General features: G+C 52.7%; 1 protein-coding gene across 1 annotated transcript in view; it reads left to right on the top strand.

Annotated features, from left to right (window-relative positions):
* The window catches only part of SYT15B (synaptotagmin 15B), a 30233-nt gene extending 9071 nt beyond the window's left edge, over positions 1-21162 (top strand). The window contains 10 exon segments of the mRNA XM_068547887.1: positions 12215-12310; positions 12819-12989; positions 13066-13139; positions 13141-13383; positions 15166-15308; positions 16260-16555; positions 18048-18218; positions 18843-18963; positions 19920-20099; positions 21020-21162. Of these exon segments, the coding sequence (XP_068403988.1) occupies positions 12215-12310; positions 12819-12989; positions 13066-13139; positions 13141-13383; positions 15166-15308; positions 16260-16555; positions 18048-18218; positions 18843-18963; positions 19920-20099; positions 21020-21162 (1638 nt within the window).

The raw sequence follows: 21162 nt of genomic DNA, 5'->3' as shown, positions 1-21162 counted from the left end.
CATCTAACTCCAATTTCTTGTTAAGTAATACTATATTTCACCAATTCTAAGATCCACATTCTTTTTCACATGTAACACCTCTAAAATCAAGTCACATCTCACAACTGATTTGATAATAAAGAATTGCTTCATAGTTTGATAGCATTTTTTTTCTTATGCAAAGAAAGTAGTGTACTAATGATACATTTCATAATCAATGGCATCTTCAAGTTAATAAAATATGGTAATAAATCTCCTTATGGTTTAAGCCACATTTAGTCAGGTTTTCTATAAGCTGTAGCCAAAATAATTCCTAACTGATTAAAAAAAAATACCTACTATAACATAGAAAACAAACTTATGGTTACCAAAGGAGAAAGAGATGGGGGAGGGATGAATTAGGAGTTTGGGATTAACAGGTACACACTACTATATGTAAAATAGATAAACAAGGACCTACCGTGTAGCACAGGGAACTATATTCAGTATATTGTAATAACCTATAATAGAAAAGAATCTGAAAAAGAATATATATATATAAACTGAATCACTTTGCTGTACATCTGAAACTAACACAGCGTTGTAAGTCAACTACACTTCAATAAAAAGTTGTTTGTTTTGAAAAGAAGAAAACTTCATAATCTAAAAAATAAATACCTACTATAGAGGGTGGTTATGAAGAATGAATGAATAAAATAATGTAAGTAAAGTACGTACTTTGTGTAGATAGTTTTCAAGGGATGGTATTTGGTCAGCGGCTCAATATATATATATTTTTTATTAGAGTATAATTGCTTTACAGTGTTGTGTTAGTTTCTGCTGTACAATGAAGTGAATCAGCTATATGTATACATATATCCCCTCCCTCTTGGACCTCCCTCCCATCGCTCCCACCCTATCCATCTAGGTCATCACACAGCACCGAGCTGAGCTCCCTGTGCTGTACTGCAGGTTCCCACTAGTTATCTATTTTACACATGGTAGTGTATTTATGTCAAACCTAATCTCCCAATTCATCCCACCCTCCCCTTCCTCCTCTGTGTCCTCATGTCCATTCTTTATGTCTGCGGGGGTCATTTGTAGAGATGTGGCTCAATATCTTTTTATATAAATTCTTTTTTTCTACCATGTCCAACAGTAAACACACATACACATGTATACACATACACTCACCTAAGAGGGTTATATGCCCAGAAAATAAGGCCAGGTAAACAAACTCTGAGTTACAAGTTTGGCCCACAGAGAACTCAAAGCGGGTGGCAATCTTGTATCATTTGAGATTTTTGATTACTAATGGCAGATACCCACCCAAACTTGCTTGAGTACAAATGGGAATTTGTTGACCCACCTAAGAGAAAAGTTGAACAGTGTTCTGGCTTCAGACATGATCTGATTCAACTGTCACCAGGACCCAATATTTCTCTCCCTCTGATCTCTGGTCACCACAACTCCAAGATGATCCTGTTCTCATCGGGCTCTTTTCTAATCATGCAATATTCCTGCGTTATATTCAAGGCCTTCGGGAAGAGCACCTGTCTCTCTCCCAGCATTGTGAGGAAAAATGGGGTTACGTCTCATTGGCCCTGATCAGCCCTGTACCTGTGTCTTTCTGAACCCATCACTGCACCCAGGAGAGGGCATTGGAGAGGAATCAAGGCCAGCTCCAAAACAGAGGGTGGGGTCAACCACACCTGAGCCATCAGCACCGAGACAATGCACACAGGGTACCATTTTAGCAGAAGAAGGATGAAGGATGCTGTGTTACAACAGCCCCAGGTATCCTCCCTGAGCCTTTTTCTCTCTTTCCCCTAAATCCACTACCACCACCCAGGCCTTGGAGCTTTATCACTCCCACAACAATTAAGGTTGGTCCAGGGACTTCCCTCGTGGTGCAGTGGTTAAGAATCCGCCTGCCAATGCACGGGACACGGGTTCGAGCCCTGATCCGGGAAGATCCCACATGCCGCGGAGCAACTAAGCCCATGCACCGCAACTACTGAGCCTGCTCTCTAGAGCCCGCATGCCACAACTACTGAAGCCCGCGCACCTAGAGCCTGTGCTCCGCAACAAGAGAAGCCACCACAATGAGAAGCCCGCGCACTGCAACGAAGAGTAGCCCCCGCTCTCCGCAAACTAGAGAAAGCCCGCGTGCAGCAATGAAGACTCAACGCAGCCAAAAATAAATAAATAAAATAAATAAATTTTTTTAAAAAATTAAGGCTGGTCCAGGGAAGACCAAAGTCAGCCAGTAAGGAGAAGTGGCAAGACCATCCACCTGGGGCCACAGCTACAAGGTTTGTGAAGCAGGAGAAAGGATGTAGCTCTTCAAAGGGGAGCCCTGCTCAGCTCCCCACTCTAGTCTCACCAAAGTAATCAACAAGAGAATGACTGTGTTTCAGTCAACTCTTGCTGCCTACAGAATCTCTAGGGCAATAAGCATTTATATGACGCTTCCACGTCTGCGCCTTGGCTGGGGTAGGTTGGCATAAGCTGACCTCATTGATTCCAGGCTCCCAGACCGGTTTGGATCTGCTCCACAGATCTCTCATCAGTCTGGAACCAGCAGCTCCCTGGGTCATGCTCTTCTCACCTCAATGGCAGAAGCACAACAGAGCAAGGCAAGTCCAGCCTTTGTTCGCATTATCTCTGCTAACGTGCTATTGGCCCAAGCAAGTAACAAGGCCAAGCTGAAGGTCAAGTAGAAGGGAGGTAAGTTTCCCCACTATGTGCAAGAATGAGGAAGTACAATACTAGTACAGGGAAAAGAGGACTTGGGACGGATAATTTAATCTGCCACAGAAGGTAACCAAAGAATAACCTTCCCCACAGACTCAGCACTTTAACCGATTTGCTCTTTATACTGAACGCTCAGCCTTGAGCCCTGAAGTCCAATAAGATGGCCTTGTCCCTCATCACATGATCCATTTTGGGGGGGAAAGGAGTAAGATATGAGAGAGCCCTGAGCTCTCTATGGAGGCCACACCTGGAATGGAGCAACATTCAACAGAGATTTCTTCTCTTCTGTCCACTGCCCTCATGCCCTCAACAGTCTTGATTTGAAACTGAGCAGGAATCTGTGGGGGCCTCCCGGGTATAAAAGCCTTTCTGTGCTCCCCATTTCTTTTTTTTTTTTTTTTTTTTTTGGCTGCACGAGGTCTTAGTTGCGGCATGTAGGATCTTTAGTTGTGGCATGGCATGTGGACTCTTAGTTGCAGCATGCGGATGCTTAGTTGCGGCATGCATGCGGGATCTAGTTCCCGGACCAGGGATCGAACCCAGACCCCCTGTATTGGGAGCACAGAGTCTTACCCACTGGAGAACCAGGGAAGTCCCCCCCATTTCTTGCTTGTAGGAAAAAGGCTTCAGCATCCTAGACCTTCCTTGATTTCCAAAGAGCAAATTCAAACAGTTACTAATTAGGAAAATGAGGGAATGCAGAAACAAATTCCTGCAGTCAAGAAACAATAGTGCAGTGTTGGGGCAGGGTGCTGGTTCCTCCTCGGGGAGGGTGGGGGATATGAATAGCAATTTGATACAAATCTTTGAGTTCTTCTACAGGAACTAAGGGTCCCACCCAAGTGGAGGATGGTGACTACATGCTGAGCGCAAGCACTTGGACCCCAGACTGGTCAGAACTAGAAAGCTGATGACTGAGATTCCTGGAACATCACCCTGTTAGCTCACCACCAGCCAGTCAGTAGAAAGTCACATACCCTGCAGCCCTCCCCCAAATCTGCTTTTAAAACTCTTTCCTGAAACCCATCGAGGACTTTAGGCTTTTTGAGCCAGTTCTCCTTGCTTGGCCCTTGCAATAAACCTTTCTCTGCTCCAAACTCCAACATTTCAGTTTGTTTGGCCTCACTGTGCATTGGGCACACAAACTTGGGTTTAACAACAGATTCAGTCTTCAGAAAAGCCCAGCCCAGGTAATAAATCTGAAAACCTGAGCTAGAGTTAAGTCTTCCCGTCTCCCATAGCCAGGGCCAGCCTCAGGCAACCCCCTGATCTCTGAGAGACTGTTGCAGTCAGCATCTTCTACTCTTTCACCTTGCCTACTGCAGCCTTCTGAGGTCAGAGCATAAGGAGAGAGGAAAGAAAGAGGTATGGAAAGTCCTTTCTTGATGGTCTCATGAGATGGCCTTATGCTCTCTGGATCTGGAAGAGTTTTAATTTTGTCATGGGCATTCTGAAAAGTCTCTTAAAGATCCTCCCTTCCCCACCCCTACTCCCCCACCTCTTTACCCCAACCCCCAGCTCCAGAGATGTGGTTCTCTTGACCCCAACAAATGAATCAGAAGCCGCTTGCTCACTTCTCAGCCCCTAGAAAGTTTACCTCCTACTTCCTTCTGCTGCAGCCCCATCAGCTCTCTGGGCAGGCACCCCAGCTCTTTCGTTCATGTGGCCCACATCCGATCATGGGAATTATGCACACAGCCCACGTCCTGACAAGCCCCAGGAGCAAGTCAGTGGTAATTCCCCATCACACTCAGACACACATTCCCACCACAAGTGGCACATCTAGTCCCCGAGATCCACAGCTCTTTGACCCTCATGAGAGGGAGGGCAGCTACTTCCAACACAGCAGCATATTGTTCGGGCCTCTGGCTCTCTCTCCACCCTCTCAAGCCAGAAGCCACAATTGCCTGTGCGCATCAACCGCCAGCTCATTTCCTCCCAAAGCAAGTTCTCAGAGTGGTCCTGTTGAAGCCGAAGCTCCCTGGGCTTGAGGGGAGGGTGTAGCTTCCCCCCTGCCCCGCTTGCCGAGGGTCCCACATCACAGCCCAGCCTTCCCCAAAGGCATCTCCCAAGTCCTCTCTCTCCTCCACTCTCCCAGCCTTTTCTTTCCCACTATGGGCCAGTCATCCAGCTGGTTCTCAGCTGCCTTTGAAAATCTACATCATAGTCTACCCCCACTCTTTGGAGTTTGATTGCTAACTTCTTAGTATCTCAGCCAAAATGTCAATTTAACATCTTGAAATATCAAAATAAAATAAAAATTTTTCCCAGCAGCCCCCTGGAAGATGACTTCATGTATCTCACTGGCTAAAACACAATCCTATGGCCACCCCTAGCTGCAAAGAGGGCTGGCCAAGTCAGAATGTAGCAAAGGGAGATGTGGGTGTCAGGAATGGCTCAGACCCTCCAGATGCATCCCTGGGGGCCAAGCACACTGCTGCTCCTAACAAAATCTGGGTTCCACTGTGAGCATCGGAGAAGCTGGAGGAAGGGTTGGGGTGGGTGTTGAAGGCTAAGTAGTAAATTAACTGTTGTTTGTCACAAATGGCCCTGGTTGATAAGACCCTACACCCCAGTGGCCAACAATCCTTGGGACAGCTGCTTGGTCAGAGGTGACAATTCAGAAAGGGCAAGCTTTGCATTGATCCCTGACTTCTGCTCTGAGGGCAGCCTTGGTGGTCAAGGGACCCGGAGCCAGAACAGCTAATCAAACCTGGCCAGCCACTCCCTAGCCTCTTCACCTCAGTGTCCCTCACTTTCCACCTGAGTAAAATGGGAATAAGAGCCTCACAGAGCTTGCTGTCCCCACCTCCCATTCATTTCCTGCCTTGGCTAACAATTAATTAAGAGTCTTAGTTGCAAATATCAGAAATCAACTCATACTGGCTTAAGAAAAAAAAAAAAGGTAATTTATTGGACCACCCGGGATAAATGGCTGCCGGCACAGCAGGACCAAGAGCAAGACAGCTTCATCAGGCTTCCCACGCTGCTCTGAGCTCTTGTCTCACACACACTCCTCCACACGGGTGCTCCCAACATCCCCAGACTTACTTCCTTCAGCTCAACAACTCCCACCAATAAAGGGAGTGATCCCACAAAAATTCCAGGATTGATTCTGATTAGGTCATGACCCAACCCTGAACCTATCCCTGTGGTCTGGGTCATGTGCAAAGCTCCAGAAAAGAGGCAAGCTGGTGATGCGGGGAAAGGGAAGAGATCGCCTTCTATCAGCTACTACATGGACAAGGAGAGGAGAGAGTAGTTCTCGAGAAAGAAAAGGCAGGATGCCGTTGCCAGGAGAGGAAAAAGGCTGCCAAGCAGGGAACAGGAAGCAGGGAGAACTGGGTAGGGGAGCAGAGAACATCCCTGGGAGGCAGGAGTGAGCCATGGGCTCTGGGCTCCACCCTGGGACCCTGGGTGGTCGTCCATAGGATGGCACATATTTGGAGCCAGCATGGTAGAGTAGGGGAGAAGGAGGGGACTTCTGACCTGACAAGGACAGATGCTCAGAAGAAGGGGTTATGGGAAATTCAGGCTGAGGCCACCCTAATAAAACCAGAGAAAAGAGATGAAGCTGGTGGGGGAAACCCTTCCCCATCTCACAAAGAGGGACCTGGGGTGACTGGGCTGGAATTGACATAAATGTCAGAAACACAGTCTTCCACATGTTTCTCAGCATGGCCTTTATCCTGCTCTGGCCTCTCTGTTCCTAAGTGATGACAGATGACACTTCCTTAGACAGGGCTGATTCTTAAGGTTAATTGAAAGTGGCCTTTTGCGTGAATCATCCATTGCACTGAATTATTAATCACCTGCAGACATTTGCAGGCTTTTAAACACTTGGACTTCCTGCAACCCTCCTTGGAAATGCTTTTTCCAGTGGAAATATGACTTCCTTTTGGCCATGGAAAACAGAAACATTGTCTGCTGCTGTTTCCAGATTTCCTAGCTCCCAGAGACCCAGTAAGGAGCCAGATCTGAAAACAGGAAGCAGGGCCAGGGCTGCAGCCAGACTCAGAGCCCATTCTTTTCTGCGGAGTAGGCTCCAGGCCAGCCTGGTCTCAGAGCCTCCACGGGACAGTGGACAGAGGGAGATTGACCACAGTGCCTCTGGCTGTTGGCCTTGTTCATGGTCATCTCCACAGGAAAGGGTGCCCAGGGGCCTTGCGTGGGCCCTTCAGTGGGTCAGTGGGGAGGAAGGAATGAGGAAGGCCAGGTGTCAGGTCCAGCTCCACCACTTACTGGGTGGGCCATGGAACCTCTTTGATTTGGTTTCCTCGTCTGAAAAGGTGGTCCCTGGACAGGTTGACAGGACAGTTTGACACGAGGCAGGGCAGGTTGACACAAGGCAGGGCTCAATGGGATCATGTACATCAAGTCTGCATCATGGGACTTCCCTGGTGGTCCAGTGGGTAAGACTCTGCACTCCCAATGCAGGGGGCCTGGGTTCGATCCCTGGTCAGGGAACTAGATCCTGCATGCATGCCACAACTAAGAAGTACACATGCCACAAGTAAAGATCCCACACGCCACAACAAAGATCCCACATGCCGCAACCTAAGACCTGGAGCAGCCTAAATAAATAAATATTAAAAAAAAAAAAAAGCCTGCATCATGATAACCAGAACATAAGGAGCAAAAAGAAAGGTGGATTTCCCTCCTGCTGTCTGCTCTCATTTTCCAGCGGAAGAAGAAAGACTCAAAACTCAGTGGGCTGGCTGGAGATGTAAGGTGCACACAGACAGAGCTAGCAAAGTAAGTGTAAGCCCCAGCAGCTGGTCTCCAGGGCTAGGTCAAGGAGCTCCTATCAGACCTGGAAGGGTAAGCCCAAGATGTGTGATACATGGACAATGGTGGCAGAAGCCAGGAAGCAGCTCAGCCTGAGGGCACAAGCTCTTCATCCACCATTCAGCACAGCCTTGGCCGGGAGGTAGATATTGGGAACGCTGAGATAAATAAGACATGGTCCTCTGCCTTCATGGAGGTTCTGGTCTGCCAGGGAGAGTGAGCTGGGGTAACAGTCACAGACACAGACTCCTATAAACCAACATGGTAGCTGCAGGTACAGTGAGGACAAGGAAGGGGTGATGAAGGGCTTCATGGAGGAGGAGGAGATACTAGAGTTTCATCTTGAAGGATGAGCAGTGAAGGAGAGGGGGCACCTGGATATCTCAGGCAGGGAGAGGGCAGCATAATGAAAAGGCACCTGGTGCATTGGCAGAGCTGCCAGAAGTAGTTCCACCAGTCTGGGCCCTGAGCATTGCAGAGGGACGGGGGGATATGGGGTGTCCAGGTGGGTGAGAATGGGGAGAGGAGCCTGGAAGAAATAAGCTGGGGCAGGGGTATAGGATCGAATCTAAACTGCAGAGAGAAAGTTGATGAGGTGAGGCATGATGAAGACCTGGACAAAGTTCTTGATGGTGATGGAGATGGATGGAGGAGGAAGAGGCAGGACTTGGTGACTGCTTGGGTGTGAGTGGTGGTGACTGCTTGGTTATGAGTGGTGAGGGAAGGAGGCCAGGGAGGAAGATGGAGCCCTGGGAAGGCACAGCGCAGGGCTGGGGGAGGATGGGCAGCTCTGGGCCTGGCACTTCCTGACTGGCCACAGGCATTGCCTTTTCCAGGAGTACCCACTTCCCCAGAAGGGCCCCAGGGCAGCTCAGGCCCAGCTGTGGAAGTGGCTGGGTATTAATGAGTGTAATGCCCATCAGGGAGGAGTGGTCAGGCAGACAGGACAGTCGCGAGTCAAGGGGGGGAGGGGTCATGGTGGCTGGAGGATTACCATCTGGGGGCACATGGGCCTTGCTAGCTGCCTGGTCCCAGCTTAGGAGCAAGCTGAGAGCTCCAGGCAGCAAGAAGAAGGAGAATATAAACCATCTCTCCCAGAGGGCTGCCCAGACTCTGTGCTCAGCACAACAATAGCTCCAAAGATGTCCGCTCCCTAGTTCCTGGAACCTGGGAATAGGTTACTTTACAAGGCAAAAGGGACTTTGTAAATATGATTAAGTTAAGCATCTTGAGATGCAACATCACTAATTATTAGAGAAATGCAAATCAAAACTACAATGATGGGGGCTTCCCTGGTGGCGCAGTGGTTAAGAATCCGCCTGCCAATGCAGGGGACATGGGTTCAAGCCCTGGTCCGGGAAGATCCCACATGCTGCGGAGCAACTAAGCCCTTGTGTCACAACTACTGAACCTGCACTCTAGAGCCTGAGAATCACAACTACTGAAGCCCGCACACCTAGAGACCATGCTCCGCAACAAGAGAAGCCACCACAATGAGAAGCCTGCACACTGCAATGAAGAGTAGCCCCCGCTTGCCACAACTAAAGAAAGCCCACACGCAGCAATGAAGACACAATGCAGCCAAAAATTAATTAATTAATTAAAAACCATATGGTAATTAATTACCATATGACCCAGCAATCCCACTACTGGGTATATACCCAGAGAAAACCATGATTCAAAAAGACACATGCACCCCAATGTTCATTGCAGCACTATTTACAATAGCCAGGACATGGAAGCTACCTAGTATCCATCGACAGATGAATGGATAAAGAAGATGTGGTACATATATACAATGGACTATTACTCAGCCATAAAAAGGAACGAAAGTGGGTCATTTGTAGAGACGTGGATGGACCTAGAGACTGTCATACAGAGTGAAGTAAGTCAGAAAGAGAAAAACAAATATCGTATATTAATGCATATATGTGGAATCTAGAAAAATGGTACAGATGAACCTGTTTGCAAGGCAAAAATAGAGACACAGACGTAGAGAACAAACGTATGGACACCAAGGGGGGAAAGGGGGATGGGATTGACATATATGCACTAATATATATAAAATAGATAACTAATGAGAACCTGCTTGTATAGCACAGGGAACTCCACTTCGCTGTACAGTAGAAATTAACACTACATTGTAAAACAACTATACCCCAATTTAAAAAAAAAAAAAGGATCTTGAGATGGAGAGATTATCCTGAATTATGTGGGTGGGCCCCATGTAATCACAAAGGTTCTTATAAGAAAGAAGGGGACTTCCCTGGTGGTCCAGTGGTTAAGACTCCACGCTTCCACTGCAGGGGGTGCAGGTTCGATCCCTGGTTGGGGAACTAAGATCCTGCAAGCCATGCAGTGAGGCCAAAAAGAAAAGAAAGAGGGGGACAGCACCTTTGGTCAATTAGTCTGTGACAAAGGAGGCAAGAATATACAATGGAGAAAAGACAGCCTCTTCAATAAGTGATGCTGGGAAAACTGGACAGGTACATGTAAAAGAATGAAATTAGAACACTCTCTAACACCATACACAAAAATAAACTCAGAATGGATCAAGGACTTAAATGTAAGGCTGGACACTATAAAAGTCTTAGAGGAAAACACAAGCAGAACACTCTTTGACGTTAATTGCAGCAATATCTTTGTGGATCCACCTCCTAGAGTAATGAAAATAAAAACAAAAATAAACAAATGGGACCTAATTAAACTCTAAAGCTTTTGCACAGCAAAGGAAACCATAAACAAAACAAAAAGACAACCCACAGAATGGGAGAAAATATTTGCAAACAAACTAACCAATGAGGGTTTAATCTCCAAAATATGCAAACAGCTCATGCAGCTCTATGTCAAAAAAATAAATAAATAAACAACCCAATCAAAAAATGAGCAGAATATCTAAATAGACATTTCTCCAAAGAAGACATACAGATGGCCAAAAAGCACATGAAAAAATGCTCAACATCACTAATTATTAGAGAAATGCAAATCAAAACTACGAGGTACAACCTTACACCGGTCAGAATGGCCATCATCAAAAAGTTTACAAACAATAAATGCTGGAGAGAGTGTGGAGAAAAGGGAACCCTCCTACATTGTTGGTGGGAATGTAAATTGGTACAGCTATTATGGAGAATAGCATGGAGGTTCCTTAAAAAACTACAAATAGAACTACCATATGATCCAGCAATCCCACTCCTGGGCATATATCTGGAGAAAACCATAATTCGAAAAGATACATGCACCCCCATGTTCATTGCAGCACTATTTACAATGGCCAAGACATGGAAGCAACCTAAATGTCCATTGACAGATGAATGGATAAAGAAGATGTGGTACATATATACAATGGAATATTACTCAGCCATAAAAAGAACAAAATAATGCCATTTGCAACAACATGGATAGATCTAGAGATTATCATACTAAGTAAGTCAGGCAGAGAAAGACAAATATGATATGATACCACTCATATGTGGAATCTAATTTTTGAAAAATGATATAAATACTTATTTACAAAACAGAAACAGACTCACAGATTTTGAAAACAAACTTATGGTTAACAAAGGGCAAATGTGGGTGGGAGGGATAAATTAGGAGCTTGGGATTAAAATACACACACTATTATATATAACATAGATAACCAACAAGGACCTACTGTATGGCACAGTGAACTCTACTTAATATTCTGTAATAACCAATATGGGAAAAGAATCTGACAAAGAATTAATATATGTACATGTATAACTGAATCACTTTGTTGTACACCTGAAACTAACACAACATTGTAAATCAACTATACTCCAATACAATTTTTTAAAAAAGAAAGAAAGGCAGAAAAAGTAGATATGTAGATGACAGGAAGTCAGAGAGATTAGAAAGTGCTGCTGCTGGCTTTGAAGATGAAGGCAGCTTCTAGAAGCTGGGAAAGGTCAGGAAATGGATTTTCCCCAGACTCTGGAAGGGAAGCAGCCCTGCAGGCCCATTTTAGTGTTTGTTCTGTCCTCCAGAACTGTAAGGTAATATATTTGTGTTTTTTAACCACTAAATTTGTGATTATTTGTTACAGCCGCAACAGGAAACTAACACAGACATCCAGTTCAGACCTGAGGGGAAAGATGGGGAGGTTTGGGGCCACTAAGGCCCCATTTCCTGAGACACCGCCCCCATCTCCAGCCTGGTGAAAGCAGAGGTCAGGGCCTCAGGTCTTCCAGACACTCCAGCCAATAAGACTGGTCGCGGAGGGAGGGGAAAGGGCAGTGGGGGAAATGCCCTGCCTCCACCTAGCAGGGTGAGGGGGTGGAGTGGAATGAGAGGTCCCACTCCTCCGGGACACTTTCGGGGCCCCATCTTCTCACCACCCCACGCCCATCTAGATCCTGAAAAAGACTGACCACACTTCCTCTGCACTCTAGCTACCAAAGGCTCCCAGACAAACCCCTCCCCCTGAAGGGAGAGGGATTCCTGTTCACCACCCATCCCACCTCAGGTCATTTAGGGCTCAGGCAGGGCGGGGCCTAAGGCACACTGACAGACCGGCGGGCTCTTCACCTAGTCCACCCCGCCTCCTCCTTCCCTTCATAGGCACAGGTGTGACTTGGGAGCAAGGCCCAGGCTCAGGCTCTGTCTTTGGACACAACCTTCAAGACCGTGAAACAACAAGACCGACCCTCCCTCCGCCCACAAATATCTTCCTTTCCTTCCGCTCTTACAGATGCTTCGAAGTCTGAGACGCTCCCACAAGAGCTCCCCGCCGGGACGCCGTGCGGGCCCTGGGAGAGTGCTCATCCTCTACGGGGTTGCACGCTGGGTGAGAGCGGGCTGCGGACCAGGAGAGCCTTTACTCCAGCCTCTCCGTCAAGGCTGCATTCACCAGCCTCCATTGGCGTAGCCCCTGCGGTCTGACAGTAATCACTATAGAAATAGTGACAGTGGGTGGTTAGGACTCCTCACTTCCACTGCAGGTGACACGTGTTGGATCCCTGGTCGCGGAACTAAGATCCCGAAAGCCTCACGGCTGGGCCAAAAAAAAAAAAAAAAAAAAAAAAAGGTTACTGTGGGTGCAGAGTAGGGAGGAGGTCTAGGCGAAACCGCCCTCGGTCATATAATCACAATAGAGGCTGGCACGCGCCGCGCTCCCCCAGCCTTGAGCCAGTCACGGATCTGAATACATTAGATACGTTAACCCTAGAGGGAGTACTATTATTAACCCAACTGAGCCGAGGAATCTGCTCTCTCCAACGCCTCGTTGCTGTCTGTGTCTGTTGAGGCGGCCAACTTGTAAACCTGGGCGCTGCCCTGCGCGCCCCCGCGGTCAGACCGCAGCGCCGGGGCCGGACAGGGCGCGGAGACTCGGCCCTGGAATCCGCGAAAGCCCCCGGGAGCAGGGGTCGGAGCTGGGCATCAGTCTGCAGAGGATCTGCGGAAGGTGGAGGCGCATTCCTAGACGGGCACAGAGCGTGCCAAGGCCGCCAGGGGTGAAGAGCCAGGTGCGGAGCCGTCTACCAGACGCGGGCGGAGAAGGCTTTAGCTCTGCCCCCGGGAAGCCTGGCCCTCGCGCCTCAGCCGCGGGGAGCCCCGGGCGCCCCGCCCCGCGGGGAGCCCTTCGGTTCCGGGAGCGCATGGTCGGCTCTGCGCCCTTCCAGGGCCACGACCAGGGCCGGGCAGGGGCGGAGCCGCGGCCTCCGGGAGCTGGGTCCCTGCCCCCGCCGTTCTTCGCTGACCGGAGCGCAACGAGGTACTGCCCCCCGCGTCCGCCCGACGGCCCGCTCGGCGCTTTAAAAACCCGCCCGGCTGCAGCGGTGGCGGCGGGAGGCGCGGAGACTGGCGAGACCGAGCCCCGGGACAGCGCTCCAACGGCCGGCCAGAGCAGCCCCATGGAGGGTAAGTGCCCTCGCCTCCTCACCCGCTACCCCGGCGCCGCGCTCCGCGCCCCGGCCCCTCAGCCACCCTTTGCAGCACTTTCCCTCACCCTGCGGGCCTCTGCTGGGTCGCAGCCCTGCCTTGCCTCCCGCTCCTAGCGGGGTGCGGGGATGGAGCGTAAGGCCCGCTCCTCGCAGCTAGCTGCGGGTCAGGAGGTGTGGGTGTCTTTCCTTCTCACCACCCAACCGGGTCCTGACCCCAGAGCCTGGGAAGCCCCGCGCCCGCGCGTGACCCGAAGGAGGGACCTTGCTTGCTTAGCGCAGGATCGAGGGTCCGAGCTCTCTCAGCCGGCTCAGACTGAAGCCTCCCAGGTCCGGGCAAGTGTGGGGTGCAGGTGCCGGTAGCAGAGTGCCTGTGTTTTGGTTTCTCACACTCGCTGCTCCCATCCTCATCCACATCCCCTCCACCGCCTCCCACCGACTCCGCTAAGTGGGCTTGCTGTGAGAGAGGGCTGAGCGGTGGGAGCGGTTTTTAGAGAAAGTTACAGAATTCAAGCAAGAGTCCAGCCTCTCAGCAGGTTCCAGGACCCAAAGGATAGGGCTCTGAGTGCCACCCAGGGCGTCATCCCTTCCCCTGCTTTCCTTAAGTGCAGGGTGCCCAGCTCACCCTCAAGCCTGAACAGGAGTCCAGGGAAGATGGAGGTTCTGATAAGAGAAGGGTTAATTTCTATGCAGAAGCACAAGGAAATGGTTCATTTCACCCAGAATCCCAAGTCCCAGGCCAGCTGCTTTCCAAGGGAAACCAGAAAGCTCTGCCCAGGGCACTAGGACCGTAAGGGAAATGGTTTTTCCTTGAGACCCAGCAGAGCCCAGCCAGCAGCACCCCTCTCCAGCAGATACCTTAAACCTGCTTCTGTGTTATTCCTGGGGTCCAACCCAGGGGGGTGGGCTTGCTGCTCAAATTCTGTCCCCAACCTGCCAGTGGTGTGAAGGGGAGTGGCCTTCCCCAGGCATCACATCCTGGTGGTGTCTGCCCCCAGAGCAGGTGATCCTGGTGATTGGGGGCATCCTTGGGGGACTGATGCTACTGCTGCTGTTGATGGGGGTGAGCTGGTGTCTCTGGAAGAGGCTTTGCGCCACGTTCACCTATGAGGAGCTGTCAGGGGCCACGGCTGCCTCCAGCACACAGGGACACAAGCTCTGCCCACCGGATGCCAGGACCCAGGCAAGCAGGTGAGGCAGGATTGGGGCCTTGGGGCCAAGGGAGCTCCTGCTTTTGCTTCGGGCCCTCCCTGTGGCGTTTCCCCTGGAGCGGCGTGGGGAAGGAAAGGTCTGTTTATGGAGGGCCTCCTCTGTGCTGTCAGCAGGCCGGGAGCTATCACAAAGAAACCCCAGAATTCTCACCACAGCTATGAGGCAGGTGTTATGAAGCCCGTTTTCCAGCTAAGGAAAGTGAGGCTCAGTGGACATAAGTAACGGGTCCAGACAGCACAACTAGGAAGTGGCAGAACAGGCATTCAAGCCCAGGCAGGCCTACTCCGGAAGCTGTGCTCCTTCTCCAACTCAACACTGCTGTGGGCAGATGGAGGTGTTGCCTCTGGCTGTGTGTGTGTGTGTGTGTGTGTGTGTGTGTATGTGTGTGTGTGTGCCCTGGTGTGGGCCCAGAAAATGGTGCTGTTGCCTCCTCCTGGCTCCTGCTGGCTTTTTCTCCTCCAGCGCCTGGCACTTAACCCCTCTGGGCTGAGCGCTCTGAGGCCACACCGTTCAATAGCCACCTACGTGTCATCTCCCTGCCTCTGGACAGGCCACCAGGTGTACCATTCGTGGTGCCCCCTTCCCTCCAAAGCCAAGACTGGGTGCCCCTGAGCAGCAGAGAGTGGGCCCAGGCCCCACAGGACCCCTGCCCAGCCCCGGAGCTCCTGCCCCATGCCACCGGCAGCAATCTTGGTGAGTGTGCCCACCAGGGCCTGCCCAGGGGTCATGGTATGCTCAGGCCAGGGCGGACCCATCTGGTTTCATGGGCCTGGCTCCAGAAAAAGAGCCTGGATGGGCCTGGGGATGCCAGAATTGCCCAGTGACCACTCTTTCCAGGTGCTTGGGTTTACCAAATGCCTGCTGCACCCCAGCCTGGGCCAGATATGGCTTCATGTGCCATTTTGGAGTTAGACCATAACTCTGGGGCTGGGGGAGGGATTATCACCCCATTTTACACATTAATAAACTGAGGCTCCGGAGGTTAACAGTGCCTTGCCCAAGGTCACAGAGGCAGTAAGCAACAGATCTGGAATTGTAACCCCAGTGTTCCTGGGTGCAGAACCTGTGCTGTGTCCTGCTTCAGGATGATGGGTTGGCCAATCCAGAAGGCAGCATGGTGGAAGCTGGGCACACAGCTTTCTGCCTACCTCTTTGCTCTGAAGACCTCCCCAGGAACCACCCAGTAATCAGCTAGGCCCTTCTAATTTAAAGAGGAAGAAAAGGGACAACACTATATTACTGAGACACCCTCTGGACACCACGGAAAGGGGCCAGGCCAGATGCTGGGAACTGCACCCCGCCCTGCAGGCCCTGACCTCTGGGGGTGGGGATCAGTCACGGGGGCAAGGGTTGAATGAGTATTGTGGCCTCTGCTAGGAGCCCCAGGGAGGAGCAGGCCTGGAAGTAGAATGCCTTAGTGGTGAGAAGGCCTCTTGGGGGAGCTGCACTAGAGAGAGGGGCTGTGTTCAGTCTGGAGACGAGAGCGGGGCGAACGTGGTCAGGAGAGGCCAGTGAACTGCCTGGTCAAAGCTCAGCCAGGAAGGGCTGGGCCAGGAGAGGTGTGGCAGTGGAGCCCAGAGCTTGCTGTCCCCGATGCCCCTGCCTTCCCCTGGCCTGCCAGTCCTCCCAGCCCCTGTGTTGTAGGAGACGCATGCGTGGTGGGGACCATCAATCCAGCGCTCTACAAGATCCCGGAGGACAAAAGTGAGACCCACTTCCCTGAGGGCTGCCTGGGGCGGCTGTGGTTCTCTGTGGAATATCAGCAGGAGGCCGAGCGACTGCTGGTGGGCCTGATCAAGGCACAGCGGCTGCAAGCCCCCTCAGAGACCTGTAGCCCCCTGGTGAAGCTCCACCTGCTACCGGATGAGCGGCGCTTCCTACAGTCCAAGACCAAATGCAGAACAACCAGCCCACAGTTTGACGAGCACTTCATCTTTCAGGTATGGCCTCCGGAGCGGGCAGGGTCTGGGACCCTCTCCCTCCTGGGAAGGACAGACATTGTGCAGGAGAGCCCCAGCCTTCCGTGCTAACCAGGGCCCTGCAGCCCCCAGGACCCCTGTGCCACAGGCTCTGCTTTACCCCTCCTGCCCGGTCAGGGTGTACAAGAGCCCTCACCCTTGAATGGTGGGGGAAGATGAGAGACTTGAGGGATGAGGGGGCAGGGGGCTGGGCTCCTCCTGTCCAGGTTGCCTGGAGGTGAGAAACAGAAACATATTCTTGGAACACCCACTGAATGCCAGGCCCTGGCTCATGGGGCTCAGGGAGGCACCCCAAAGCCCTGGAACACGAGGAGCTCTCTGGCAAGGTTGTCCATGGAAGGCGGAGGGGGAGAACCCCCCAGGCCCCTTGGGGTGGGGGCAGGAACTCACCCGTCCCGTCAGAAGCCAGAGCAGGACCTGAGAGCCATCTTGCGACAGGTGGTGCCTTTGCAGCATGGTGGGCGGATGAGCTCAGGGTCTGGAGGTGCTGAGGCTGCCGGGGCACTGAGCCAAGCTCACGGCGGCCTGGGAGCCTCAGCAGGTGACTGGGGCCCTTATGGGAAGCCAGCAATCAAGAGCTGCCGAGAGGCCCTGGACAAATTTTTAAGAGCAGGGCAGCAGGCTGGCTGGCAAGGTAAGGATAGGCCAGTCTGCATCTGGGAAGAGTGTGATTCCTGCTTCTTCCGGGGCAGAGCACTGAGAAGAGGGGTGGCATGGGGCCCAGCCCCTGGCTGTCCTGCTGGTGCCGAGGCTGTGAGAATTCACAGGTGAACCTGCTCCTCTTAGGACATCCAGATCCAAGGTGGGGAGGCTTGGATCAGCCACACGTCATGCTTGCATAGTTACACCCATCACTTCCCTGCCCTATCCCTGCACCAACTTGCTCCTGGCCTCTCTGTGCTTTATGGGGGAAGGGGAAGGAAAAGAAGAAGAGAAGAAAATCAGTATTAATTAACCATCTGCCATTCATGGTTTTATAACCCAGAGAGTAAGAAACATTATCCTATTTTACAGGTGAGGAGACTGAGTCTCAGGGAGAGGACTGTTCAGGTGCCCAACTCAGATAGCAGAGACAGGCGGGTTCCCTGGGCTCCAGTGCGGGAGCTTCTTACACTTTTATGTGTAGGTAAATCATTGGATGCCCTGTTAAATGTAGATTCTGCTTCATGGGTCTGGGTGGAGCCTAAGGTCCTGCACTTCTGAGGTCCAGGGGGTGGTGTGTGCTGCTGGTCCTTGGAGCACACTCTGCGTGGCAAGGCTCTGGCACACCCTGCCACCTCCCCGGGATACTGGCCCAACGGCAGCAAAGGGTCCCCTGAGGATGCCTGGGTTTGGGGTGCACAGGTCCCTGGTTGAGACACCCCTCATGGAAGGATCCTGTGTCCAGAACATACCACGCCATCCCATCCCCTGACCCCACACCTGAGCCCAGCCAGGCCCTCATCTCCCTCAGGTGTCCAGCAAGAGTGTCACCCAGAGGGTGCTGAGGTTCTCGGTGTACCACGTGGACAGGCAGAGGAAGCACCAGCTCCTGGGCCAGGTGCTGTTCCCCCTGAAGAAGGAGACCCTGGTGGGCGACTGCCGGCGCATCATCTGGAGAGACCTGGAGGCTGAGAGCCTGGAGGTAAAGGTCAGGGTCACCAGACATATGCCACCATGTGTCAGACTACCGTGGACAGCCAGCAGGTGTGGCCCAGCACCTGCTAGCCAGTGTCAGCCCTCAGCATACTGCCCACCACCCCTACAAGTGTGACTCAGCATGCTGGGCCCGGGCCGGAGCTGCGTGGGACAAGGAGGGTGTGTGGAGACTGGGCAGGGAGGGGTGCCTGAGCCTCTTTTGCCCTGGAGATCAGATTACCTGGAGCATCCTGAAAAATCCACGTTTGGATTCCCATCCAGATCAGACAGCTGTGAAAGATGACACCCCAAATGGACCAGCCAAGGAAACTACCTACTCTTCCCCCAACCCCCAGTGGGGGTCCGGGTGGCTCAGAATAGGCCTTGGAATCCCCGAGACCTGGGTTTGAACCCTCAGCTCTGGTCCTTACTACTCTGTGATCTTCAGCGTGCCCCTTCAACTCCCCAGACCTCAGTTTCCCCATCTGTAAAATGGTGGGTGGGCTTCCAGGAGGGAGTGTGGCTATGTCACGGAGTACTCAGGGCCTGCCTGCCGGGAGGAAGGAGGAGGGCATGGGGGCCTCCAGTACCTACCAGGGTGACAGGGGTGCTTTCCTCTCGGCCTCTCCAGCCTCCCTCCAAGTTTGGCGACCTCCAGTTCTGCCTCAGCTACAACGACTGCCTGAACCGCCTCACGGTGATCGTGCTTCGAGCCAAGGGCCTCCGACTCCAGGAGGACACGAGCTTTGTCAGTAAGCCTTCGCCCTGGGGCAGGGCCCACCCTGTGAGCTTAGGACCCTCACCCCCACCGTCCAGCTTCTGCTCGAATATGCTGCCAGGAGCATCACTGCCTCCCGAGCCACGCCCTCCCGCTCTGCACGGCTGTGGCGTGAGAAGCTGCTTCCTTATGTGAATCCCGGGGCTGCAACTCCTTGGCCTCCATCAAGACCCCTAAGACACCTGAGACCAAGTTTGCCCTTCCCTTTTCCCAAGGCGGTGTCTTGGCTCCTTGCCTGCGCTGCCTGACTCCGCCCCTGCCCTTCTGCGAAGGTTCCAGTTCCTCCAGGACGAGGTCCTGTGCCCCCCAGCCCCGGGAGCTGGGGGTGGCGGGGGCACCCCTGCGTGCAGAGCTGGTCACTCAACTGGAGCCCGGGAGCTGGGGGCACAGGAGCCCTGCTCGGGCTCACCCCGCATGTCCTGCCCCACTGTGAGCCCCCCAGCCACCCAGTGGGTGGTTGTCTGCCCCCATGCGTCTCTGCCTCTGGCTCACTGTAAGCAAGCTGGCATTCAACCCTCCACTGCGGATCCAAAACCCATCTCAGCCTCTCCGCCAAAAAACTTGGCCTCTGAACGAGAAGGTGTTTAGGGGCCCCAAGAGGCCTGAGCACCCAGCAGGCAGGACCCCCGCCCCCCCGTGGGGAGGGATGGGAGTGTGGTGCCAGGTTCCAGGAACAAAGGCCAGCCGAGCCGTGGGTGCGTTCAGGAGACAGAGAGGAGAGAAGAGGAAGGGAGCCGAGCGTTTCCTCGGCTGCAGGCAGTACACTAATCAACCCCGTTTCCTCTTGTAACGCCCTTTGGCTGCAGCAGCTGTGAGTAATGGGGTCCTGGCGCCCAGGCGGGGCGTGTGCCCTCCCAGCCGGACCTCCCACAGGCTGGAGGCTGGGCCCCTGCCCACCCCTCCTAGCCCGCGGTCTGCACTGCCCCCCAGGTGTCCTGGTCAAGGTGTCTCTGATGAACCACAACAAGTTTGTCAAGTGCAAGAAGACTTTGGCTGTGCTGGGCTCCGCCAACCCTGTGTACAGCGAGACCTTCAGCTTCAAGGCCGACCCTGCCGAGCTGGACACGGCGAGCCTCAGCCTGACAGTGCTGCAGAGGGCCGAAGGGGACAGTAAGGCTGCTCCCTTACCCTCAGGCCGTGGGGGCAATGGGCGAGGAGGAGCTGCTGTGCATTCAGGAAGCACGGACCCTTTGGAGGGAGCTGTATGGTTTCTGTCCTCCGCCTAAGGAAGCTAGCGCTCAGAGAGACTGAGATATTTGCCCAAGAACACGGAGCTTGCTAGTGAGAGAGCTGGGATTCACACCCAGCTTTACTCCGGTTTGATTGTCCATAGCACCCTAGAAAGAGGTTAAAGGATGGCCTCTGCTACCGCCTCCTGGGGCAAATCACCAGAGAGGTTGGGAGACGGCACAGCTACCTGCCACCAGCCCAATGACCTGGTGCCGTGGGTCTTTATGTGCCCTTGTGTTGCCTCATGACTTCTGTACAAGTCTTGAGGGTCCTGGGTAAGGTTCAGTGTGGATGAGAGGGTGGAGTTATCCCAGGCTGCTCTCCCATACTGCCCCCCACCCCAGTGTCCACTGTCACTGAGGCGGAGCTGTCGGGCCAGCTGGTCTCATGGGCCAGAGCTTAAGCCCCTTCTCCACTGTGGTAGTTGGTGGGTGAAAATCATTGTTGGATACTCCCCCTGAATACTCAAGTGGGCTGATGGAAGAGGGCTCCCTTCTGGAGGGGCCCCTTCCTCCTCGGCTCTTTGACGTGAGGCAGGTTTGACGGCCCACTGGGAGGGTGGGGGCAGAGTGGGTACCCCAACGAAAGGGCAGGCTCTCCACCTGGGCTCCCTTCCCCTGCCAGCTGCTGCTCCAGATCAAAGTCAAGACCTCTTTGGAGGCTGTTAAAGAGGGAGGGGCCTGGCTACTTCCTTTGAGGGGAGGAGTGAGAGAGAGAGGGAAGGCACTGGGGATGGCTGAGGTCGTGTGGCTTCTGGGCTCCAGAGAATGACAGTGTTCTCCCGCCCCGCCCCCCCACAGGGAGCCGCGAGCTGGGCCGGGTGGTGGTGGGCCCCTACATGTACACCCGCGGCAAAGAGCTGGAGCACTGGAACGAGATGCTTAGCAAACCCAAGGAGCTGGTGAGGCGCTGGCACGCGCTTTGCCGCACCACTGAGCCCTGA

Source organism: Eschrichtius robustus, chromosome 7, assembly GCF_028021215.1.
Source record: "Eschrichtius robustus isolate mEscRob2 chromosome 7, mEscRob2.pri, whole genome shotgun sequence".
Lineage (NCBI taxonomy): Eukaryota > Metazoa > Chordata > Mammalia > Artiodactyla > Eschrichtiidae > Eschrichtius > Eschrichtius robustus.
This window is presented reverse-complemented; position numbering and strand designations above follow the sequence as displayed.